Genomic DNA, 27,287 nt, shown 5'->3' on the forward strand with positions numbered 1-27,287 from the left:
CAGGTTTCTTCAAAAACATAGTCTGAACTCACAGTTTATAACCAGTTTAAACAGTTGAAAAGAAATCTTACAGCATAGGATGCACACTTCTCATTGATTTAGTGTAAAAATTGCTTCAGGAATTGGATTTCTGTGATTTTTTTCTCCTTTCCTGACTGTAGCAGTACTAGGAAACTCTTTCTCTAATAAGAGAGAAAAAAAGCCCTTAAGGATATGTGGACATTTTTTGTAGAGGCCAAGTTACCTTACTGTCAGTTATTAAGAATGGATTTTGCCTTGGTCAAGTACAGCATTTCAACTCAACTTCAGCACTTCAGATGAAAAACAGCACTTCAGATGAAAAAAATAAGTCATATAGACCTCTCCCCCCCACCTCCCTCCCTCCTTTTTAATCTTTCCTCCCTCCCACCTTCTCCCCTTCACTCCTTCCCTGATTCTTTCCTCCCTCCCTTCCTCTCTTCCTTCTTTTCTTCCCTCCCACCCCTCCTCTCCTTCCTTCCTTCTTTCCTTCTTCCATATGATTTGACCATATCAGAAACATGATATTTAGATATCTGATATCTAAATACCCATGTTTGTTCCTTGTTAATTCCCAAATGTCTGCATTAGCACTTACTACATTTTTATGATCACTTGTCCTGGTTCAGCTAGGATAGGGTTAAATTTCCCCAGCAGAGAAGGGGGAAGGGATCTCCAGCCGGGTTATTCATACCATGCTGACATCAGGTCTGAGCATGGGAATTTTTTCCTTGGTGGCTTTGGTGACGGGGAGCACACAGCGGGCTTCTTCCGTAACCATTATGGTATTTCTCTGTATATCTTTTGTCTTGCTTACTGTTATTGCTCTTTATTGTTGCTATCATTGCTACTGTTGTTGTTCAGATTGTTTATCACACTGTTGTATTAAATTTCTTCTTATTTCAACCCGGGTTTGTGCCTCACTTCCAGCCTGACCAGCTGAGGGTGGGGGAAGGGCAACGGCAACGTGGTCTCTGTCCCGGCAGGGCTTAAACCAACACACAACATAAATGAGAATAGCATTGGGCAAGCACTTTTTGTAACTTACTCTTCTTTCCTGAAAGGCAGGACTGCTTATTCTATGGAGCAGAATTTGCCATAAAATTTATTTTTGATGCAGAATTACATCTCATCTTTTCCTATTTAAAAAGTTTTCAAAATGGAGATAATCTGAACCAGTGAGGAGACAGTAACTAATAACCTAACACCTTGTTGGTTCTGTGGAAAGCCTGAAACCACAGCTACAAGAGGTGTCAAGTGCCTGAGTCATCTTAGTCAAAGCTTTAGATTTTCTGTACTTAAGCAGCTGTGCAGTTTGAAAACTTATTTCTCAAGATGACACAGAAATCAGCACATCTGACAAAGAATCTGTAACTTTTCCATCTGGTTGCTGACATTTCATTTGCCCAGCTATACCTTGGGAATTGTAGGAAGCTACCACATCCTCTTCAACTTTCTCTCCGTGTCCCAGACAAAGCAGGGGCTAGCACCAATGCACAGCATGGTGTTACCAAATGGCTGTCAGTCCAGCTTGACTATACCAATAACATAGTTGATTAGTATGTGTGGTGGTTTAAGCCCTGCCCAGACCAGAGACCACATTGCCATTGCCGTTGCCCCTCCCCCACCCTCAGCTGGTCGGGCTGGAAGTGAGGCACAAACCCCGGGTTAAAATAAGAAGAAATTTAATACAACAGTGTGATAAGCAATCTGAACAACAACAGTAGCAATGATAACAACAATAAACAGCAATAACAGTAAGCAAGACAAATGATATACAGAGAAATACCGCAAATGGTTACGGAACAGCTCCCCGCCACCAAGACTACCAAGGAAAAAGTAAAAAGTTCCTGCACTGGACCTGAAATCAGCATGGTATGAATAACCCGGCTGGAGATCCCTTCCCCCTCTCTCTCTGCTAGGGAAATTTAACCCTATCCTAGCTGAACCAGGACAGTATGTGTTATATGATCAGATAAATTATGCTAAAAAGGTCTACACCAGTCATCATCAACAAAAAGAATATGCAAAGTTGACTGGGGAATAATTGCTCCCCTAGAAACTTTAATTTATTGATATTTTATATTAAAATTCCTAGATCAATTTAGAACTTCTCAGAGATTTTTTAAAATCATTATCAGGCTAGTTGAGCTTATGGAACACTACAGCATTTTTTTCTCAGTTCTGCTTCTTTCTGACATACAGTCTCAATTAATTAATTGTAACAAAAAGAGAACTTCAGTCAACCAATGCATTTGACTAATGAGCAGGAACGTGTTCTAAGGACAAGATTTTCATGTATGCTGAGGGATGATGGTAAAGTGTGCTTCTGATGGAGCAGCAGAGAGGAAAAAAATAGCAGCAGATGTTACATAACTTGCAATTATCAACCCAGCATAAAACAGTAGCAAAATCAGAGGCTTATCATATAGCCCAACTCGGAGACACTTGTTTACATTTTCACTAGTTTCTGGTCTTGGATTGTAGATTCCTCAAGGCAGGCCCAAAACTCTTGACAAGAGTTCACTGTGCACAGTTGTGAGCTTGATTAAAATGCCATTATTTCAGAAATAAAAATAGCCTATTCTTAAAATCAGTAGTTAATTGCTCTAAATATTACCTAATCTTCCGTGAACCAAGTATTTGTTGGATTGGTTTATTCCCATTTAGAAAGCTTCGAAAAAATCAACTTAAAATGTTCTTTTAACTTGTTTACTTCTATATAAGACAGATAAGGATGGATATGTTATTTTATTATAAAAATCTGAAAAAATAGCGCATATTACTGGGACTAAAGTTAGATACCGCAACCAAGAGAAAAAACAAGTGCAAATAGAAAGTCCAATTAAACTAGTGTTTATTATCAATTTTATTGACATCTAATAAACAAGCAAGACCCTTTATTTACAGCTGAGTTCCTCAAGAGTACAAAATGCACTTCAATAGGAGTTTATGGAAATTCATTAATCAAGATTCATCCCACTAGTCTGACTTGCAGGTTTTTTACCTTGTTTGCTTTAATGTATAATATAAGATTAAGTCCTTATCCAGGCTAGAAAGGAAATCATAGTAATCATTTAAGAAATGGTGTAAACATCAAGTTCAGCAAAACATGTTTTTACACACAAAACTCGGCTACCTGTACCTGGTTTGCATGTGTATTACTAAGGAAACTCCCTGCACCTATGTGCATTTTATTGCAAGGAGCTATAGCAAGGACTGTTGCCTTACTGTCCAAAATAAGTCATTCCACCAACAGGAAAATATGGCTTTTTCTCCAAAAACCTTGTACTGCAGTTTTCACTAAATACTCAATGACTTTAGAAATAAGGGTCTCGATAGTTCTTATTTTGAAATGGAAATCGGTATTTGAAACTCTACACAAATTTTGTATATGGAAATTACTGAAGTGGATTGCTGTGGAAAACCAGCTTTAATCAAAAAATCCAACATGGACCCAAACAATTTGTCAGTTAATATCCATGACTGCTACCAGAGAAACAAACACTAAAATTGGCACATGCTTTTTTTTTTTTTTTTTTTTTACACAAAGAAGCAGACAACATACTCCATATATTTAAAATTTTTATTTTCAGTAAAATACTTCTCATTTTACAAGCAACTGGATCAAAACATTAATTCTTATCACATTATCAGAAACTAAGAATATGCTTCAATAAGGTAGAAGATAATTTGAGGTTAGCAGTTTCAGGGAGGGGATGAATGTCTGCTTTGAAATTATTGTAATATTGTTAGGAGGGAGAGGAAAGACACCTTGCAACAAAAAGGAGCAGCAATACTGTTTCAGAATTTTAGGATATAAGTAAAATACAAAAATTTGAAGCAAATCCTGAAGCAGCATATTAATGCAGAATATTACAGCAAAAGTGCTTTGCCTTTGTGTGATTTGTTGTTTGATTTTTCCAAGTATGAGCCAGACAGCATTAAACCAGCTCAAATTTTAGTCTAGTGCCTCCTATAAGTTCACCATCTGAGGTTCACATGGGCACAGCCTATGTGTATATGTCCTAATGGAAGAGGGTAGATATTCCAGCATTTACATATTAAATTTAGTATTTCCAACTTCTGCTGTGCCCATTGTATCTATTGACTTTTCCCACCTCAAATTTTCTTCTATATCTGTTTATCATCCAGATCAGATAAACTATGCTAAAAACGGTCTACACCAGTCATCATCAAGAAAAAGAATATGCAAAGTTGACTGGGGAATAATTTACTATTGATAAATATTCTGCCCCCTTTTGTATATTATTTTTTCAGCGATTTTTTTTTTTTTTAAATGTGCTAGTCACATCAGGAAACTGGAAGCCAAATTCCAATAGCAGTCAGGAAGAAGTTTTTTATGATGAGGGTGGTGAAACACTGGAACAAGTTGCCCAGAGAGACAGTAGATGTCCCACCCCCAGAAACATTCAAGGCCAGGTGTGACACCACTCTGAGCAACCTGATCGAGTTGAAGATGTCCCTGCTCATTGCAGGGAGGTTGGACTAGATGACCTTTAAAGGTCCCTTCCAACCCAAATTATTCTCTATCTTATTTACATTAGGCAAGTTCAAAGACAGGAAATAAATCACGCAGTTCTCATGCTGTTCTGTGCATGGGTTCTGTGCAAGGAGTTCGAAAGCTAACTATTACAGAAAGTAATTTTTCAAGAGAAGGTATATCATTAAAAATATCTGCTACTGGATTTTTTTCTTTTCTTTTTATGGAGAGCAGATACAGAAATCTATAAAGACCTAGCACTGTTAACTAAATTCTGTTCTGCCTCCTGCAATGTCAATATGTTGGTTTGAGTTTCAAGGTCAAAACTCTAATTATTGTTTATAGTGATGAAGAACACAAAATCAGAACAGGGCTTACACAGCCTACACTTCAAACAAGCTTTTAAAAGATGATGATGTCACAAAGAGGAGTCCTTTTGTAGAAATGGCAGTTGTGGCTCCATCTTAACAGTATTTCTGCAGGTTTCTAAACTAGTAAAAAGACTACTATACTTGGGGGCAGGGGGAGGAGGGGGAAACCATCAGTTCTCCCCTACCTGCTACTTCATATTCACTATGACAGAAAAATTCATCTACAATTACATCAGCGATTCACAGTTCTGGTTAATGTACCACGTTGTTCTCATCCCCATAGACCACCAACACAAAATCCAAAGGTTTTGGGAAGGACTGACAATACTTAAGTGAGCAAGACCAGGAAAACCTTTCAGTGCAACAAAAGGAGTCAACTCAAAAGTATGCAATTGAATTTCAGAGACAGTCTTCTGTCAGTCTTTCACTGGAGCATAAATATACATTCAAGTAAGAGAAAGACATTTAAATTAAAACACATAAATGCAAAGATCATGATGCTTATTATAGCACCTGCAAGAGAGGAGGTGTAGAATATGTTTGCTGGTGGTATTTCAATACAAATCAGAAATGCACTGGATTCAGCTTTTCCATTATCTACTTTGATTATCACAGGGTGATTTGGCTCAAAGTCTAATGCTAGATAATAGTACTTGGTTTCTTATAAAACAAAGTTTCTATTACTAGCCCTGTTGGACAGAAATGTGAAGACCATGGATTGCTTTCCACTTCAGTTATTGGAATGAAACTCCACACCCCTGAGAATATAAAAAAAGCCTGAAATGACCCTGCATTTCTCTGAACATTTCTCCATTTTTCTTAAAGTGGTCCTAAGCAGATGACAAACTGACAGACTGGCACAGCATTATGCCTGGAAGGGAACTGTGTGGATGACTCAGTTGTTCACTGGATAGTTTTAGACTTTCAGAGAGAGAGCAAGCATGCAAGCACACAAGTTTCTGAACTGCCTCTGCAATAGGTCTTATTTTTCTACTCAACATTTCTTCTCCATTTCTTTCAGTGCTAAATTGTAGCACACTACCCAACATTGACAGCTTCTTTATAAATCAGAGAACTATGGTTCAGAATCCTGCTCTTCCACAGAAAACAAAAGACCAGCTTCAGCTCACTTGGGAGATTAACAGCTCTGCTGAAATTTCACACTGCCTAAATACACCTCAGCAGGTCATATGTGGTCTCATTAGGAAAAGAAGTTCCTACTTCAGAGCCTTCAGAATCCTCCCAGTAATAGCAATCACTTCTTTTTAAAAGCTTAAAGTGCATTCATGTGACAACAAAACAAAACAAGCAAACAAACACATCACCAAAAAAAACCCCAAAACCAAAACAAACTCAAAACAAAACAGTCCTGCTAAGATAGCAATGTTGAAAATGCAGCCGAGACTGCAGTGCTTCAGAGGGCCCTGAATGCCAGCTAAGTAGTTACAGTCCTTTTAATCATCACAGTGTCAGCAACTATCTTCATTCCTGAGCTTAGCTACAGGTTTGGGTTTTTTTTTCAGTTCTGTACCAAATCATAAAACAGAACTTCAGTCATCTCTCTTTGCTATGAGAGCATTGGGATTTTGTGAAACTGGAGGAAGATATTACACTGTATGCAAGCGTCTGGGAGAAGGCTTACTGATCACTTATTTATAAACGGATGAAATCCCATTGCTGGCTTTTTACTCATTTCTGCAGGGTGTTACAAAGTACAACAAACCACAACAGACCTTAGCTCAACAAGCCCACTAGGTTGGTGCAAGTATCAGTGCAACAGCAAAGACACTTAAAAGTAGGAGAGAAAAGACTTCATTCACATATCATTAGCACAGATGCCATGAACTGTTTGTGAACTGTTCACCAGCAGAGTTCTTCAAGGCTGACAAATGTGTGTAGCATGCTGGAGTGTATATGAACAGTTGCAGCAGATAACTGTTGTGGCAAACTATCTGTGTTGTGGAGTAAAAAAGAGGCTTCTTAGACATCATAGACCTCCTCTTCCATGGCATGACCAACCTCTCCATGAAGCTGGTGGAAGGTGTTGAACCTCAGGATCTCCCAGCCACGGTGAGAACTAGTCCTGGATGTGCTCCGTGACAATGACAATGTAGACAGTTCCTTCTTGTACAGAATGTCTCTACTGATTTCTAGCTTGTCCAAACCTTTGTCATAGTTATCCCTATCCTGAGCCTTAAACGCTTCTGTGTAACGCATCAGCTTGTGTTTGTTGGGATCAACCCTGTCTTCAACTCTGTAAGAGGATTAGAAAACATAAACTGAATGAAGTAGAAACACGCCAGTTTATCAACAAAATCAAACAGTCACAAGAAGTAAGCCTATCCCAAAAATATGACTACTGATCCAGACATTCCAAGAAATCTACACTGGAACAGGAAACTGATCATAGGCATGGTGCTAGCAGCTGCTAGCACACAATTATCTCATAGATCTTCATCCCCATCATTGACTTCAGTACCCTTATCTGCCCATGGTTTCCTTTAACTCATTTTCCAGTCATGATTTGGCCTTTCCATTTTGCCATCTGTAAGCTATCAGCAGACCTACCCTACCTAACTCTAGGTTCAGATCCTTTCTATATACACATATTTTCATCCATTGCCTTTGTTCTTCTCTTGCCTTCTCTGATACTCCATGGCTGCAAGCCTCAGAATGTCATTTATCTTTTGCTGAATTTTTATTTAACTGCTCCACTTGTACCAACCCTTCTCTACATTACTTCTAACTTGTCTTCTGAAGTACTGTCCCACACTACATACAATGAACATAAACGTCATTTGACAGAACTAAATCACACCAACATTTCTTCTCATAGCATCCAGCAAAGAACTGTTGCTGGGATATTGCTCTTGCAAAGTAACATTTTGCACCTTGGACTGAAGGTCTTGCATATTGGTACCACTTTAGGTCTGCTTGTTCTGCCCAGAAAACCTGAAAATCCACAAGGTTCATTTCTCTGCTAAAACCTGCAGAAACTCCTATTTCATAGTCACCACTCCCCCTTCTGGCTTTATAAGCAAAAGATGATGCAGTTAGAAATGACACATGCCCAAAGTTAATTTTTTTCACACCCTGGCATAAATACTGATTAAAATAAAAAATAACGCACCTATTGTTATGTAGACTACAGACTGTTTGTTTGTTCTTTCAGCGCCTAAACTGAAATCCTGGACTTAAGCCTTTGTCACCTGATGCAGCCTTTGCAAAGTATAATATAGTTACTAGGTTCACACAAGAAAATAAGTCTTGCCTTTAATTATTCCTGTTCTGTTTTTGAATAATCTGTAAAGCAGTTAATTGTTGCTGAATGCCTGCCTAATCAATTGATTCTGCCTTTGCCATTTCATGCATCTAATAGATAGGGACAGACAACCAAGCACACCAGTGAAGTTTTGTGATACTCATTATAAAAAGTTTGAAAGAAAAATTCAGGCCTTATAACTGATGTCATTTCTGGGGTCTGTCTCCTGCGACTCCTGGATTAGAAAACATCATCTGATTTCACAATGAACTGCACAGCAGGGCTTTCTGATGGGAACAGTGTTTGTCTATCAATCACAGACAGAAAACAGATTGGGGTCTGTATTCCGGAAGGGAAGGACTCCAAACACTCCTCCCCAGGCCACTGGAAAGGGTCTTTATTAACATCCATACATTGGATTCTTCTTCTGGGATCCTTACATGCACACACTAGAAGAGAACTGACCTGAGATACCATCGGTCCCCTAGCCCATACTCCCTCCCACAGATTCCAGAGCGAGGCCAGAGACATCGTGGCAGCTTCCGCTCCAGCATGACAGTAGTAGCGACAACCTTTAGAATAAGAAAAAAAAAAGAAAAGCACTCAGATGAATCAGAAAAAAAATAATAATCAGTCTCTCTTTCAAAATCACCAGTTTTATAAATACTGACACAACCATACTTCATTACAGCTCTATATGTAATGAAGAAAAATCAGAGTCAATACTCCATTTATTATAGAGCAATTCACTATTTTAGTCCTAACTGTGCCATGTTGTGAGGAAGCAAAAGTGCTCAACTGTTAAATTTCTTTCCTTTTATACCTGATGGCAATGAGTAGGGTAATTAATTTGCAAGCTAGAGAAGAGTATTTATATCTGCATTAACTACCATGAGAACTTACCAATGCAGCCACACAACTACATTTAACTATTTGACTTACTGCTTTCACACAGAAAAATAGTAGGAAATGGATTTCCTGTTGAGCAGCTATAGAACTCATCTGTTTGAATTATTGTGCATTTTGATCTAGAGTCAGGTCAACTTCTTTTAATGGATCTAAAGATGTTACTGACCTATTTGTAACCATTACCTTGCATTCTATCTCCTCTCAGTCAATCCCTATGATTTAACTCTCAGTTACATAGAGATGTGATTTGTAAAAAAAGAAGCAGCTTTAATTCTATTTAACAAGAGATTCCATGAGTAAGGAACAAACAGCTAGGACAAGAAAGGCTGTACGTGTTCTAGCTGCTATTTGAAATAAAGTAGGAATACCCACACAGCAAAGATATACTGCAAGACAGTTTCACATGGAAAGATGTGCAGAGGAGTAATCCTGCACATAGAAAGGCTGGAAAAAATTTAGTGTCTGATGCACAGAAGCTATAAAACATAATTAAAAGGACATGGCTTATTGTATTAGCCTCTGAGAAAAGTGAAGGACGAAGAAAGATTTTAAAGTACCTCCTTTAGAGCACAGATGGCAAAGTAATTGCACCATCAGTAATTGCATTCTCCATGGACAAACTTTCCCCTTCTTTACTCAAAACAAACCCACTACCACCTAAACTAGATTACCTGGGCTCTCCAGAGCTCATCCCGCTCATGGGCCACTCTCCAGTGGGTGTCACCCATCATGGCAATTAACAAGTTGAGCATAAGGAGGGTGGCAATGATGGCGAAGGCAAAGTATACCACACTGTACATAAAGGGCAGATCCACATCATAGTTTGCAGGGCCATCAATGATAGTAAGAAACAGCTCAAAGGTGGTGAACAAGGACATGGGATAGTTGTAGAACTGCCCAAGGTTTTCAGGGTTCTCTGTCTGGAAGATGATGTAAAAAGCTAGAGGAGAGCAATGGAAGAAAAGAAAAAGGAGTTTAACCCATAATTTAAAATTGAAATTCCCATAGTTTAACAATGGGAATCACATTCCAAAAGCAACAACAGTGCCCTATAAGAGATGCTGACAACACACAGTGGTCCAGGAAGGTGTTTCTATACTAATGCAGTATCCAGCATAACAAGGGCAAACCCCTGACTAGAAACCACTGGCCTCCATTACAAAATTACTCAGAATTACTTTGATTATTTATTTGTTCTCAAAATAGTGATATTTTCTTCTTCAAGAATATAATAAATGTATGTGTGTTAGTCTCCTTTTCCAAAGACAAATATAAATGCAGCATGTTTTTAAACCTTGCCATATATATGTGGAATTAGGCGGATTGTCCTAATTTCTGGTTTTGCCCTGGAAAGAGCAAGAATTTCAAGCCAAACTCATGAGAATAGAAAACAGTACTGGGAAAGTGACCATGCTTAAAGAAATAGAATCTATACATCATTACCACCTCTGTCAGCTGACTTAGAGGGCAACCTGAGAATAAATTAAAACCTACACATTTAATACATATTGAAGAAGTTGGCAGTGGTAACATTGCTGTTTTCCTTTTGTAGACTCACCTGATGCAAAGCCTAGTATCACCACAGCCATGAGCCAGCAAAAGCGCATAAGATCTCCAAATATCATCTGCAGAGCAAAGACAGAGCCACAATAAGGCCCAGCTGTCTCACCAAGTAACAATGCAAGCCTATGTAAATAATTTTCCACATTATAAGACAATGAGTGGACTAAAGGAAACTTCTGCACTAAAAAGAGAAATGTGGAAGCCCCAAACAATCTGTGCCCTTGCCATTAATGCTAGTCCTGAGGGAGAGAAAGTATTCTTTCAGTTCTCCCTATCTGCAAAGAGATGTCAGGATATGTGTAACAAACCCGTATTTGTTTGTGTTTTATACCTTCTGGATCATGATGGTAAAGGGTCCAAGCATCTGGAAGCCTCGTGCGAAGTACATGACATTGCACCATCCTAGTACCAGGGCAAAGGACATGGGCACAACCTCACCAGTTGTGCTGGTGAGACGCATCACCATGGTTACTAGAATCATGCAAGCATATGTGATGCTGCAAAGGAAGAAGAGACAATGAAAAAAGTTCAGTAAACAAATCTTGCCCTTCTTTTTTATTTCTTTTGAAAAATTCCAAGACAGGCACATACAGCCACCAGCCCCATAGACAGAGACCTCTCAGCACTGTTAACTCTACCTGTCCATTCACCTGGCTTCCTACACACCAGTAAGAGAAATAAATCAAGAGAAGAAATACTCTAAAAGAATGGGGAAAGTAACTCATCTGTCAAAAGACAATAGTGGGGAAAATCAGAGACAATATATCTATTAGACTTAAAAAGTGATGTACTTACACAATTATGTGGAAAGGCCCTCCTAGGATGGTTTGTCCAAAGTATTTTGCTGCTCCAACTCTAAGAATATCTGGGATCTAAGAGACACATCCTAATGACTTTAGGACTCAGACGGATTCCATTATACTATTAAATGTCATGGTAACCACCAGTATTCACAGGATCTTGGGTCCAGCTGCATCTGCTGTTTGCTGAGTCACAGTTTGAGTTCTATATTACTTTAACAACAGAATGATTTTCTGTGGGATGTGACAGAGATTGCTGGAAGATCTAAGAACACTTTGGCAGATTGAAAGACTTTAGTATGTGGCAGAGAGGTGTTGCAGCACAGAGCTGTCAGCCTGAAGTTCATATAGATTACTGAAATCAGACAAACAGCTGAGCATCAGAAATTAAGACAAGAGAGACCTTCTTAGGGAATCAAAGGAGTTTGTTGTAATTCTGACTGTCCTAGCTATAGTGTAGCCCAAGTCCCAACCAAACACAGGAAGAAGGCTTTGTCCTGAAACATGTATGAGCAGAGAAAAAGCTGTTTACAAGCCCTGTTTTATTTCAGTTCTCCCTGGCTTCATCATTTGAATTTTCTCATATAAATGTTTCGGTCTTCTATTTTGTATTACAATAAAATCAAGTGGGGGATGTATTTATTTTAATTTAAAGAACATTTGCCCTTTTTTTGGAGAGTTCATGGTAAGGAGAACACCTAAATATGTCCACCACAGAACTGTGGTTGAGTAAGGCTCGTGTTATAGGTCCATACAGACACTGAACTCCAATTAAATACAAACTTTTCTGTGTATGCACAGAAATCATTTCACCTAGCATCCCTAAACACATGAGTATTTAGGGGCGCTGGGCGAAGAATCTCTAAGAATGTCATGCCATAGCTGGGATTCAGCTGGACCCACATACGGTGCTAACGTAAACTGTGGCATTATACTGTAGATAGCATTTAAAAGTGCGTCCAGTTCTTCTACTTGCTGCTTCTGCACCTGGAGTCTTCCTAGTACATTGTCACAGTCTCTGTTTCATTCAATAGATATTGTTGACAGTGTCTGTTGCCACAGATGTATATCAAAGCACTTGGTCTAAGCAAGTAAGTTGTGAGCACAAATTCATGTTTGTCTAGTAAGTAAAATCTGTCTTGATGAAACTGGAAACTATATAGCTCACTTGTTTCTCTTACCTCAAGGATCAAAATTACTACAGCTCCAATGACTGTGATCAGCTCCCCCACCAACCTCAGCTCATCCTCATATGTCATATATGATTCCTGAAAAAGCAAAAAAAAAGAGGTGAATTGAAATAAAATTAAAGGGAGTGAAAGGAAATTAATAAAAAAAAGGATGGGGGAAAGAAGGTCCACTGTTAGCACAATAAACATAACTAGGTCTGACAAGGCCACAGGAACTAGCCCAGCCCCAGCAACGGCAAACAGAACATAACCCCATGCTCCTCACTGACAAAGGTCAGCTGGCAGAAAGAGAGAAGGAGGACAACTGCAATAGCTGGGAACTGGGAAAGACTCGGACTTTCCAGTTAAGTTTAGGTTAGATGAGAACTGCTCAGTGCTGCCTATGGGGCCCTGACTCCTATAGACACAATACCTGCAGCATTTTCTGGACATAGATTGTATTGTCTCTGCTGCTTGTTTTGTTGCCTGTTCGGGGTTTCAGTGGTCGGTAGACACAGCACATAGTGAAGCAGACCATGTAGAGTATATAGAATAAAGCCAGGAAACAGAAATAGGGCCGACCATACATATTCCACTTCAGGCTCACCAGCTCCTTCACAGGTGTTAGGTCCAAGATCTGGCGTGCCTGAGAAAGACAGAAAGAATTAATTGCCATGAGGGCATTTGTTTACAAGCATCATTCACACTGTTTCCTGGAAGAATGTTAACAAACTATTCGCACATACTCTATTCAGCTTTAGGAAGCTGAATTTATATTTCAAAAACAGAATGCACAAGAGTGTTTGGATTTGCTCAGTTTGCCAGTAAAGAGCTTGGAAAAAGAAGTAAAAAATATATCCTGCAGAGAACAGCTTTTGAGTAACAGTGGGAAGGACAAGAAAAGCATGTTAGCTACTGGAATGTTTGTTGTCTATTTAGGCCTGGATGCATACACTTGAGACAGACCTATAATCTAGATCCATGAATGCAAATATATGAGAATTTATTACAGCAAATAAAAAGCATTATTTAAAATAGCATTTGATAGCATCCTTCATGAAAGATCCCATTATCTTTTACAGGGCTACCTGCAGAGTATAAGATATATACATATTAGGGTTGGGCTAAATTTACACTGTCAGAAGGTATATAAATCCTGTGAACTCTAGGGATTCAAACACATACAAAACTAATTCTATTCATGAACTGTCTTTTACTGTAACTGGAATCAGTTTTGAAGAATATTCTCATTTGTTAAGCAAGACAGCACAGTGCATTCTACAGCAGACACTCTCCTCTGTGTAAAATATACATCATAATGAGAACACAGAATTTAAGATAAGATAATTTGGATTCTATTTTCAGCTACAGAAAAAAGTTTCTGTAAAACCTTGCAAAATTCACTTCGATGTTTTTCTCCAAATTGGAGTTCTGCATTTATACTTGTAAATTAATATTGGTTTCAACAGCTATTTCTATCAACTTCAGTAGCATCTGTGGAACTCTTAATCTCTAGGAAACATGTCAAAAGATCCTTTAGATTATTAGCTCTCTTTGAAAAACTGACACTGATATTACCTTGATTTAGCAGGCAACTAAGAGGGCATTGGGAAGATTTCCAAAGTTCCTTAATTTCTGTCTAAATGCATCCTGTTAATGGACTGGATTTTCAAAAGTTTTCACCATTCAGCTATGATGATCAAAAATGCAGTATACCCAGTGATATATACTGTGAAAAAAACAGGCTCTTTGAACTCAGTTTCTTTACGTTATTTTTATCATAATCAAAGTTTTGGCCCTTCTTTTTAGAATCTCAGTGGTGCAGCTCAAATATATCTAGAAGACCACATACATTTCCAGAAATAAACAGAAGCTTCAATGAGCATCTTGCATGATATGAAAAATAATGCTGTTGCATACCCTGAGGTTGTGGTTCTGTCAAAGATCTGCACATACATACTGTGTAGCTGAGAAATTCTATACAAAAAGAAAGCTTCATCAAAATAGTTGAGACCATAGTTTTAGAAGTGACAAAGAGGCTCTGTAAAACCTAAGAGCAGTGGAGTTATGAGCACTGGAGGGAAGACTCCTCTCCTATCACACTACAATTCCTTTCCAAAAACTAACAGGAAGAATCCAGAAATCTTCTTAAGTGTCCTCATGGTTGATCTGGTTGATATGCACACATGCATATAAAGGATAAAGAAAATACAGTAGGATGTTACAGGAAAAAAAAAATTCAACATCTTTTCCTCTGTTGAACATTGCTGATTTATGCCTCTGAGTAAATCTATTGATTTGCTGGTGGGATGACAAGTATAAAACCTGTAAAGATCAATATCACTCCACTCTTTTTAACTGTTTTCCTAGGACAAGATGAAATTACAGCTATATGACCTGTCCAACAAATGTCATTACTTCTTCCTACAACTCTGCTTCGTCTATGTCCTTAGAGTATCACAACTCCATCACACAACTTCAGGTACCTAAATGAGGTGTCTTCATTAGTGATGTGGTTAACCTAAGATTTCTCTCCTTGTAGGCAAAGGGTCCTACAGATTGCCATTCAGCTCACCTAAGATCTAAACTGTTCTCTGGAGATACTTAGTTACTTGCATTTCTCTATCATCCACATGTAAAATACAAGGAATCTGTATTCCTTAATTAAACATTGCAGTTGGAAACAAAAAATGAGATAGGATGAATCTAGTCCAAGTACACTTCTTTAGCTTAATTTGTCCGATGTTAACACATAATATTGTGTGTAAAAAAGTAATTACTCTCAAACCCACCCAAAACTAGACACTTCACTTAGTAAAACAGTCTGTGAAGAATGAACCACAGGGAAAGATGTTAATTTTAGTATGTAATGCACTATTGGGATGTATTCAATAACATAGTGACAAGAGCACTATGCTGATGTAAATAAAATGGAAGAGAGAATGTTAGGGTCTTTTCATACTGAGTTCTTTTGAAAAATTTGTCCTGTGATTCCCTAGTGGTCATAAACTACATAGAGTATCACTGTGAGTAAGTATGTTCCACAGAAGTGACAGATTTTATTTTCAAAGTAGATGGATGTTACTGACTCAGGTTATCATGGCTTCCAATATCTGCAGTAATTTAAGAGTTAGATATCTACTTTGGAATCAAATGGATCACCTTAAAGTATTTTCAAAACAAAATCTTTTTTATTCGGTTATAATCCATATTCCATCAAAGAGAAAGTAAAACAAAGATACTTTGTTTATTTGTGCTTGCAAACCCAGAAAATCATCATGGAGTCTTTTTGTGTTTTACTGGCATCTCACTGTAATTGTCTAGGGTCCATCCCCAATCTGGAAGAAATCAGTATAGCTGAACCGAAGTTATAATTGTACTGGTTTCCTAGAGTTGAAGAGTAAGCCTGTAGTCCTTCATCTGTCTTCCCTATATGGAAGTGTAATTTCTATTGATGTAGGTAGAATATGGAAATACTCAATCTAGAAACAGAACTATGGCTGGTATGTTTATGAAGGGTCAAAATTTCCTTTGTAGGTCAAGGGGCTCAATCCACTCCAGAGATAGTCAGTTGGATTCAGCTATTTTGAGAGAGTCAGTGTTATTTAATTTGCAGTTTCTCTACCTATAAAAAAGGGAAGAATTTATTTGTCCGTTCTCACAGAACACATGCAGGGTTCATATGAGCAGTAAGTTACTATTCCAAGAATCCTTTCAGAGGTTGCCAACTGAGTGCCAAAATGTCAACAAGGCCTTTTTTGTAAAAGGGAAACAAAGGCATACATATAATTGATTGGAAATTACCCTCAGTTCTGATGGCATCTTGAGGGTAAAAAAAAAAATCAACTAAAATTTATCTGATAAATCTTTGAAACTTTTTTTTTGTTTGTAGGAACTGAGAATGCCAGAATATTCCTGTTAGTACAGCAATACAAGTCTTTTGTATCAGATGATTTAGGATAAGAAAATTGGAACATTTTTCCAAAAGAGATTAGTACTTGTCTAAAGCTCCATGGTTTATGTAAAAATATTACATTTTAAGTTTCTACATTATTATCTGGGTGATACTTAACTCAGTCATCTATATCAAGCCTTCAGCTTCTGCTGGAAGACACTTAGAGCATAAGTAGGACAAACAGGGTACTTTACCCCTTGCTTATGAATTTGACCCATGCACTTTATTAGATGCTTCTAGACATAATTCCTGTTGTAATGTTTAGGGGACCACTGCAGTAAGCAAAAAGGAGACGTAAGTCACTTGTAAGGAAAACTTCTTACTGCACTCTAGATATTTTCCTTCTCTTGGTACATTGCCCTGTTTCCTCTAAGTCAGCCAAAGACAAAGTGCAAGGAAGATGTATGTTTGAGCAAATGGACATGGCTCTAACAGAACTCCTGAATGACCTAAGGAATATCCTTAAGGATCAAAACTGAGAGACAGCAAACCTAGCTAGATAGCCTTAGGTGTTCGGTTTTCTGTAGAAGTCAGTATTCTAGAATTCTTTGCACAGGAGAGTAAATTTTCAAAGGGATAAGTGTGAAGCTTACTATAATCTCCCTGTAGCTTAGCTCCCTTCTGTTTTTTCCACTTTTCATCCACTTAAGGGCCAGAAAATATATCTTAGTACCTATTTGTGTATGAATCCCCCATAATACAAGAGGAAACTGCTTCTGATTGTGGCCTAAATATGCTCCTCCAATACCAAACTGGAAGGGTATGATAGGATGGAGTGACACATAGGATTCTTCTAGAGGAGACAGCAAACATTTTGGGCCAAACATATATTGAATGCAAAAAAGAATTACTAGTTATGCCTGTGAAAACTGCAATTGCTCATATTTAATAAGAGTATTCTGGAAAATAAAGAAATCATAGTATCTCATAGTATTTGGGGACATCCCATCCACTGAAATTAAGAATCTTTGATTTGCATGCACTATATGTTTTGGAGTAAAACAGAGGCACTGTATTCTGCCTTCTTTTAGGATTATTGTTTAGTCTTCTGAACAACTTGTAGGATTGTTCTATTTTTTGACATAGACTGCTTTCTCCTGAATTTCCGCACGTAATACCACACCTAGAAATTTAGAGGATTTTAAATAAAAGAAAATGACACTTTCATAGACTTCCTCCACACTGTGCAAAGTTCTCCAGTAGCTGAAGCTTCTGTTGGAGAAGTTTGACTAAACTTTTGATAGATAGAAATAATACAAGATGGGTAGAACCGTGCTAATTAAAGTGTCCTCTGATTCATTTCCTGTCCTATTAGGATTATTTAAGGTGATTACAGCTGATGGGGTAGTGTACCTTGAAAGTCATCATATCTGTCTAAGCTTGCCATTACAGTCTGCTATTTTTATCTCAGTGATCCCTTTACAAGTTTTTTAGCCTACAGAAGAGATAATTCTCTCACTTTGAGTCATAACCTGGACAAGCAGTATCATTAAATGAAGGGAATAATAACAAGTGGTTTTAAAGTGCACTCCAGTTTAGGATTTCTGAACATAGTTGTTTCTCACAGGGACATTGTGAGTGTTAATCAGTATCAGTTACAGAAAGCTACTTGCTAGAGCTACTCTAGAGGTACTTGTTACTGATATCCTTGAGCCTGGTGAAAGAGAGAGAACCCTTTAATGAATCACACAATGTCACTGCCTGTAGCTTGTTCATTCAACCATCTGCAAGTTTCACACCTCAGAAGAAACTGTATATTAAGCATCAGATGTAGCCAGATCATTAGTAAGCTGCTACATTTCATATATTCCCTGCAGTACATGGTCAAAGTCCTTGCTCTGTGGATAATATAACAGAGCTTGAATGTTCTAACTCATCTTTCTTCTCCTTTTATAATCACCGTGGTGTGCACATCGAAAACATGTGGTGCCCACAGTACCTCTCTCTTCTTGGTTGAGACAATGAGCTCAAGGAAGGACTGATCGTCAGCCCAGGAGTCAATCTCCGTGAGATCATAGAGCACAGTGGTCAAGGGGCCAAAGGACCAGAGATTGTGCTTCCGCTTCTGCATAAGGTATTGAAACATCTGTGGAGAAAAGAAAGGGGTCAAGTTTTCCAGTATGTAGTGTATCTGCAATGAGAACAAATAAAGTTGTTAAAAACCCTTAACTGAATGTATTTTCCTTGAACTTGGCAGTTGTTGTTGTTTTCATATCTCTCAGAAACAATTACAGCAGGTAAAGAACTTCTTCTGATTCACATTTGATTATTAACTTGTGCTTGAGGCAAAAGATGAGTGATTTTTACTCAATTCTTATCAAATTGGTAAAGTTATCTGACACAGTTATACATCTTGACAATAGATTTGAGATGGAATTACATGTTAATTAGGAAAAAAAAAAATCCTTTTATACTTCTCTACAAACTATCAGGAAAGAGGTGTGGCAAGGGAAATGATCCTGCCCTTTGTGGATCTGCAGAAGAAACACTAAACACCTTTGTCTTTTTGTTGAGGGAAGGATGAGAGCTTACATTAAATATTGAGTTCTTGTCTATGAAGATATATCTGTGGATACCTGAAGAAGTTTCCTGTGTGTCACATTTAGGGTAATGAAAACTAGACAACAAAGACAGTAATTTGAGTTAGACTTTCAAACAATTACTTGGGGTGGATCTTTCTGTTAATACCTGTTTAACTCAAATGCTTCAAAAATTGGATCAAAAGATCTATTCTTTAAGCACTTGTTCCTTTCATTAGGATAAAGAAATTTCTTATAAACAGTTTTCTGGTCCTACATGAGACTTCTGGAAAAAAAAAAAAAAAAAGGACTTGTTATGTACCTTCTAACCACTAAGAACATGCACAAACTCCCTTGGTCTACATGACATTATTTCAAGTTCTCCATTTCTATTTTGTATGGAGGCAACTGTGTCACAAACTCACCACAGTGTTGCCCTCAACTCCAGCCAGTTTGAATGGAGTAAGCCCCTCATTGTTAGGAATTAATTCAAGTGATCCTGGTCCCTCTTTGTTCCTGTCATAAGAAAGTATCAGGCTGTACATGTGGCAGGCAAACGTCTTATTAGGTTGGAGAACCAGGATGTGAAGAACAGTGTTACCTATGAAGGAAGCAGACCAGATAAAGTATGTGGAACAGCCCAGCCCTCTGCAAAGACCGGCAACTGACTGATGGCTTTCCTTTTCCTCACATCCCTCATCCCACAGCCGTTTATAATGAAAGAAAAATATGTGCATGCACAGATGACAGAGTCTGATTTTAAAGTGTCCATATCCACTGTATGCAATTTACTAGGTCCCACAGCACGTACCTAGATAATCTCGAGCTCTAATGTCAGCTCCATTTTCAATGAGCAACTGTACAATTTCCTCATTTCCCACACAGGCAGCAAATGATAAGACATGTTCTCCTGCAAAGAAAGGAATGGTGTGAAAGATTAAGACCCCAACAGTCAGGAGAGGTTGAAGCATGCTGAGGAAAAGCTATCCATGTTATGAAGACAGAGGTTATGAAAGGAAGAGTTACTTCAGGTAACCTGTAGATTTCCTGCCCCGCTCCTCATCCTACTCAGAAAGGAAAAAAAGACCTGCCCTCCACAACACCAAAAGGAAGAAGTATTCTTTTCAGGAGATTATCTTCATCAGAAGGCTGACAAGTAAGTTGGGGTGTATGCTACTAGGAAGACAATAAATTATAATTTTTATGCAATATATATTTTTGCATACATGAAAATATATAAATTGTGTATGACATATTTATATTTATGTAGTATTTACATACTCAGATGGAGTGTTACTGTCTGCTAAAAGGTGTGTGACACTTGAAAATAGGAGCCTCTGCTTATGTGGTTTAGACAGAGACTAAATTAAGCCTCCCTTATATTCCCTTATCACTCTGCTGGTTCCCTCCCATAGCAGCAAGGGGAGAAGATAAGGCTGTACCAAAATAGAGAAGGTTCTGGGAGCTGCGCCTGAAGAATTGCCCAGTAGCCTGTGCTGTGCAGGCATTGGCCCCTCTCTTGAGTAAAGCCTTCACCAACGTGATGTTCTGGTTCACTGCTGCAATGTGGAGAGCTGTCTGCCCTGTAAGACACAGAAATAAAACCTTTCCTTCCAAGAAAGCTGATCAATAGCCTGCAGTTCGCATTTCAGTCACAGTAAATCACAATTTTTTGGGACTGCATCCATAGCAGCTATAAGATTTAGCTTTGAAGTTTTCCCTGTTGTGTGCAGAGGGCTGGACTACAGATTTTCCAGAGGTGCCATCCTACTTAAACCTTTTTAAGAATTCATGAAAACTGACTTTGAAACCTGTCAAAAAAACCAACAGGATGCAGTTTCTAGGTTTTTTTTCTGGGGGAAAACAAGACATGTCACACTCTTTCAGGAAGCACACTGAAAGCTGTGTGACTGTGTTTGCCTTCATGGGACATGAAGATCAAGTCAAGACAAAGTTCCCCAAAAAGACTTGCTCTAATCCTTCAAACTAGTTATTAGAATTTTTAAAACCCCATCATTATTATTTTAGTGTTTTCAAGATTCTGTCTAGGATTTCAGTGTAGTCAGTCAGAACCATTCTTTAAAAACCTGGCTCAGAGTCTAGACTTAAAAGCAGTGGCCACATTCATTTTCAATCCCCATTTTTGTCAACTGAATAATTATTTTTCTCTCCTTTCAGAGACCAGGTAGGGATCCCCTTTGTTGCACATGAGTAAATTATATATATCCTTGAAATCCCACTATAGCCAACTGTTTTGCTGATCAGGGATACCAATTAAACTCAGACACCAGAGTGAAAAGAGCAGGCATATTTTACTGAAAATAACTAAAAAGGTAACGGAATAATACAGAAAACATACAGTAAGAAAAGACCGAACAGCGCGCTTAAACAAATAGGAAAATACAGGGTAATGCATCAAATCATTACTACCTGAGAAAGAGAATAGTGATTAAGAAAGATACATCACCACTTGCATACTTTACCATCATCCAGATCTGCAGTCGCTGGGGAGCCCTGGATACAGCGAAGATTTGGAAAGCCTATCCCAGCAAGTGGGAAATCCTACACGGTGCGTCCACCCACAGGTGAGGCTTCCAAAGTCGCTGTGAGCGGGTCCAGCCTTATATACCCCAAAATCAGCAAGCCAGAATAACTGGCACCTCTGTTTTAAGTGAAAATATCTGGTTTCTTTCTCACGTTAGATTCCCGCAGAGCCTGGCCAGGGCTCAAGGGAGAAACTAAGGGAGCTTCCCAGCTTATCTAATTGATTTATGAGCAAGGTCACATGCCAGGTCACAAGGCCAGACAGCTGTCTCTGTTACCCTGTTATCTTGCCTATACAGAAGGAAAGATAAGGAGATTTTTTTTTTTTTTTTTTTTCAAGATAAACATGTTTAGTAAAATACCTACTAGTATAATGGCTATCATCTATAAAATATACAGGATGCATCTATAGGTCAACTCTGCCTTGGGCCTATTGTCCAAGCCTTAGCACTTCACCAACGGGCCCACCTGTGATTAAGGGTTTCTCAGTTACGCATTTGCATGTTTGCACATGGGTTTAATATAATTCCACTTTCCACAAATGGTCAGGAGCCATATGTATGCTGGTTTTGCTATGTAACACTTTAACAATATACTGAATGATGAACAGTGTAAGCCACTTTCCTAAATGTACAGGTAGCGTACTGAGATGTACTGAGAGTCCTGCCCATCATCATTCCCTGAGATGTTACCTTCATAGAGCTCTGATGTCATCCTCTCATTGACAAGCTCAGGAGCTGCTTCCATCAGAGTCACTGCTGCCTCCACGTTATCATACAAGGCAGCTACATGAAGAGCGGTCTCCCCCACTGCACCTAGAAACAAGTAGTAGAAGTGAATGAATTGTCTAGACATTCAACTATGTGGAAGAATTATGGGAGTCTAGGTCCTCCGTTGAGTACTGCCAGGTGCTGCTTCATAATATGACATGTAACAGCCAAGTAACTGCAGAGTTTCTGTCCTTCACTCCATCACAATCTGAAAGCCCTCTACAAAAAAGGACTATCAAGCTGTAAACCTCTGATCTTCACCATTCCTTTAGGGTTTGATGAGCTCTCCAAGTCAGAAAACTCACTGTGCTGGGTTTGTGTGTGTGGCACTGTTTTGGTAGTGGGGGAGGAGGTTACAGCAGGGGTCCCCTGTGAGAAGCTTCTTGGAGGTCCCCTGGCTCCAAGCTGAACTCCTCTCTGGACAAGGCCGAGCCAATTAGTGACAGTGGCTGCAGCTTTGTGGTAACTTATTTAAGAAGGGGAACGTGGGAAGAGGAGTTGGCCTTGTGAGGAGTTGGGAGTTGTGAGGGAGACACCTATGCAAACACCGAGGTCAGTGGAAGAAAGGAGGAGGAAGAGGGCAGGGATGTGCACCAGAGCATAGACCCCCCTGCAGCCCATGAAGGTCACTGGTGGAGCAGATGCCCACCTGCATTCTGAGAAGGACCCCACACCAGAGCAGGTGGCTGCACCCAAAGAAGGCCAGGACTCTGAGGGAAGCCCATGCTGGAGCAGTTCATCACTGGGAGGACTGCAGCCCGCAGGAGGGACCCACGCTGGAGCAGTTCATGAAGAGCTGCAGCCCATGGGAAGGACTCACCTTGGAGGAAGTTTATGGAAGACTGTCTCCCATGAGAGGGACCCCACACTGGTGAAGGAGAGGAGTGTGAGGAGTCCTCCCCTGACGAGGAATGAGCAGCAGAGACAATGGGCAATGAACTGGCCGCAACCACCATCCCCTGCTCCCCTGCACCTCTGTGCGGGGGAGGAGGAAGAGAAATTGGGAGCAAAGCTGAGCCTGGGAAGATGGGAGGAGTGGACGGAAAGTGTTTTATTTAAGATGTGGTTGTATTTCTCACTGTCTGCCTCTGATTGATTATTAAATTAAGGGATGGTGGTGGTGTTCTTTAAATTAAATTGATGTTTCTTTTCTTCCCAAAATGAGTCTGTCTTTTGCCCATTGACCATAATGGGTGAATCATCCCTCCCTATCCTTGTGTGGATTCCTGAGCCTTCTGTATCTTCTCCTCCCCATCCCTGACAGAGAAGGCGGGAGCAAGCAGCATTGTGGTGCTCAGTTGCCTTCTGGGCTCGCTCAAACCATGACACTCACTTATGTTGTAAAGCTGCTGACACAGACTTAAGTAGTTAGAGTCTGATAATGCAAAATGTACTACTCTAGTTGTTATAGTAAGCTTTTGCCTTCCACAGAAAACCTTTTGTCACAAATAATCAAGTTACCTCTCTGATAGATATCACAGATTCCATCAGTGAGAAGTTTCCTAATGGCTGGGAGATTGTTCTCTTTGGCAGCCTGGAGGAGTGGGGATTCCCAGATCCTGTAGTCAAGAAAAGTGGCTGATAAGAAACACAGTCAAACACATGGTGCCACTCTCCAGAGCTAACATGGCCTTTGCTTGAGATTGTACGTATCTTCAACATTTTCACTGAAAGATGAGTAATGCAAACCTACCATCTCAGGTATTTTTTGAATGAAAAAAAAAAAAGAACCATCAAAAGCAGGCAAGTGCAGTGCTAAAAGCCCAGGTAGGTTGACTGATGCTTAACCATACAGTGGCAGTAGAGGGAAAGACAGGAGAAACGAAGAACCAACTCCACAATGTTTCTGGTTTCTCAAAATACAGCCCACATTTTGAGACACGTAAGATAGCAAAAGATGGGTCATTTGATACCCCTCCTGCCACTAGACTAGTTATCTCAGGAGCAGAGATAATTATCTCAGGGCAGAAAAAGCCAGTACAACTTTTTTGCACAGCACAGTAAATTAAAAAAAGGTTGTCATATGATCATTTCCATAATGAACAGAAAAGTACAAAGAAGAATTTCCCATGTCATAGCAACATTTCCTATGATATAATGAAAAGAATGAGCTCTGAAATGTAGTTCCTCATCATACAAATTCATGAGGAAAATTCTGAAAGCTTAGCTATACTATTTCTTTCTCTGGTGCTGAGAAAATTGAGGAAATTGTTGAGAACTGAGATATATGCCGGTCCTGGGAAAGAGCATGCCATCATATAAGTCCCAGACTGAAGGGTTCACTTATAGCTGAAGAATGCCCTTGAGTCTTCCATGAGGGTCTGGGTTATTTCAGTAGATCCTCTGAGACTACTGAAGAATTTACAAGGACAATCACCAAACTTCACTACATCAAAGTCCTTTGATGCAAACAGCAGGTAAAGGGAGGTGATCCTCCCCCTCTACTCAGCTCTGATAAGGCCATACCTAGAGTCCTGTGTTCAGTTTTATAACCCACAGTACAAAAGACATATGGAGCAATTGGAGGGAGTTCAGCCAAGGGCCACAAAGATGATTATGGGACTAGAGCATCTCTCATATGAGGAAAGGTTGAAAGAATTAGGACTGATTACCCTGGAAAAAAGAAAGCTCAGGCAGGGTTTTATCAGTGCGTAAAAGCACCTGAAGGGAGGGTGCACAGTTACCTGCAATGCCTGCTTGCTCAGCATCCAAATAAACTTTGCCAATGTTCAAAATGAAGAGTTGTCCAAACAAAAACCACAAAAAAACAGAACAAGATCTATTCATTTGGGGTAAATATTTGTTATCCATGAATATTTTCTGATTTATCTTTTAACTCATAAAAAGTGTTTTGGGGTGGGTTTTTTTGATTTTTGTTTCTATACAAATAAAGAATTGTACGTAGCCCAATTTCAAGAGCTAAAGATTTAAGGGGAAGCAAGACCCTCAAACTCAAAGAAACAGCCTACGTCTCATGAATTTTCAGTATGAAATAGAGATTCTTCTCTCCAACAAGGATAAATTCAGTTTTAGATCTCTGTTCTGATGCAAATTTTATGCTTTTATGTCACCTTTAATTAAAATGTTGAATTTGTTCTTAACGTTTAATTTGTTCTTAATTATCTAGCATGGTTCAGGTCAAATTGTAATGTGTGATATGGAATAAATCTAAGGAACATGGTAGAACAATGACAAATTCAAGATACGAACAAGGAGAACATCAGCCCTCATCTTCCTACCAGCTCCAGTCTGTCCTTTTACTACAATCTAACAACTGGCAATATACTGGATGTTAGTCTCACACACACACACACAAGAAAAAAGCATGTGGGACAAATACATTAGTCAAACCATATACCTGGAGGTATATCCAATGGTTTCTGCTTGTGAAGATTTGTCCCAGATTTCTTCCTTGTATTCTTGCATTATTTACTTACAAGGTTTTGGAGATACAGTTTATAGGGCAAATACTATATAAAGAAATAGGTGTTTTGCATTAAGTCATAACACTGATGCTACAATACATTATCTATGAATATAACTCTATTATAAGCCACACAAAAACCTACGTCAGAGAGAGAGAATATAAATGGTCTATTGCACAAAATGCTTTCTCAGAACTTGTGCTTATTAGGTATAGGATAATTTAACAATAAAACCATAGGAAAACAGGCAACATCAGTTCTGTGGCTAATAGAAATATGTATTTCTTCCTTTAAATTATTCTTTTATGAACAATACAATCTTGAAGAAAAAAAACGTTATTTGATAATTCATTATCTCTGGATTTGATCAAAATTGAAATGTGCAATATCTGCACACCTCTATAGCAGAAAGATACACACTTGAGGGATAAAGCAAAACAAGAAGTATCAGAATTACACAGATAAATATGAATCATTTGAATAACTGTAAATTAATGGGCATGGGCTACAAGTAATAAAAGCTTAACTTAACATTATATTTATCATTCCAGAAGAGCAGCATTTCCTGTCACCAACAGCATCCCATTACCTAGGTCACTAGAAACAGACTAGAAAACTGCTGAAGAACAGGTGAGAAACAAAAACATTCAGAATATAAAGAACCATCCTGAGCAAACCAGGGAACCATTCGGAGATACTTTTATGTGTCCTTCAAACTCTTAGCCTTGTTGCTTTGAGAAGTATTCCTTCTTTAGCTTAATCATTCATCAGTTGTGTTAGTTGCCAATTACAAGATGATTTGATGAAAACACTGCACCTAGAGTCAGACAAATAGGAACAAAATAAAGAGGCACTTTGAGCAAAAGTTGTAAGATTCAATATCAGTGAAGCAAGTTCACCACTTCTGCCATTATTTTGGCTGAAAAAGACACTGTGTTCCTGAGGAATGTAAATTTCAAAGGCAGGACGTAGGAAGAAGGTGGGGTTTCAATAGTATAAACAGTATTGCAATTAATATGTTGATACTTTATGGGGTAGGCCTTTATCCCTCAAATGACCTCAGAGAGGAGGAAGGATTGGGCAAGAGACAGTGTGGGAGGATGCAAACACAATACCCTTCTCACAAAAATCTCCAAAGCCCTTGTAAACAACTAATTAAATTACAGACCTGCTAAGAGGGAGATAACCTAATAACTACAAACTCAGATTTCAGAAATTTAGGGCAAAATTGTTAAAGCTTTCAATTCCAAACTGGGCTTAAAGAACCAGAGATACCACACCAAACATCAAGCTGGTGAAGAACACAGAAGTGTTGGTAAATGTCATTGGCATACTGCCAGGACTTGCATGTTTACACCATATGCTTTTACGCTCATTTAATCTTCTATCCCATAATTGGGGAAACATTTTGCTCTCATTTAAAACATACCATTATAATTATCAACTCATTTTTAATACATTACAGCCATACGATAAGC

General features: G+C 38.8%; 1 protein-coding gene across 1 annotated transcript in view; it reads right to left on the minus strand.

The window, feature by feature from the left end:
- Window positions 1-3,703: 3,703 nt before the first annotated feature.
- The window catches only part of LOC141970612 (transient receptor potential cation channel subfamily V member 6-like), a 29,897-nt gene continuing 6,313 nt past the window's right edge, over window positions 3,704-27,287 (minus strand). The window contains exons 2-15 of the mRNA XM_074927282.1: window positions 23,846-23,943; window positions 22,307-22,429; window positions 20,513-20,653; window positions 19,882-19,980; window positions 19,496-19,671; window positions 18,491-18,637; window positions 13,030-13,242; window positions 12,609-12,695; window positions 11,423-11,499; window positions 10,959-11,124; window positions 10,623-10,689; window positions 9,736-10,004; window positions 8,621-8,727; window positions 3,704-7,147 (exon numbers count right to left, since the gene is read on the minus strand). Of these exons, the coding sequence (XP_074783383.1) occupies window positions 6,874-7,147; window positions 8,621-8,727; window positions 9,736-10,004; window positions 10,623-10,689; window positions 10,959-11,124; window positions 11,423-11,499; window positions 12,609-12,695; window positions 13,030-13,242; window positions 18,491-18,637; window positions 19,496-19,671; window positions 19,882-19,980; window positions 20,513-20,653; window positions 22,307-22,429; window positions 23,846-23,943 (2,044 nt within the window). The 3' untranslated portion in view covers window positions 3,704-6,873. The remainder of the gene's footprint in view (window positions 7,148-8,620; window positions 8,728-9,735; window positions 10,005-10,622; window positions 10,690-10,958; window positions 11,125-11,422; window positions 11,500-12,608; window positions 12,696-13,029; window positions 13,243-18,490; window positions 18,638-19,495; window positions 19,672-19,881; window positions 19,981-20,512; window positions 20,654-22,306; window positions 22,430-23,845; window positions 23,944-27,287) is intronic.

Source organism: Athene noctua, chromosome 1 (assembly GCF_965140245.1).
Source record: "Athene noctua chromosome 1, bAthNoc1.hap1.1, whole genome shotgun sequence".
Taxonomy (NCBI): Eukaryota; Metazoa; Chordata; class Aves; order Strigiformes; family Strigidae; genus Athene; species Athene noctua.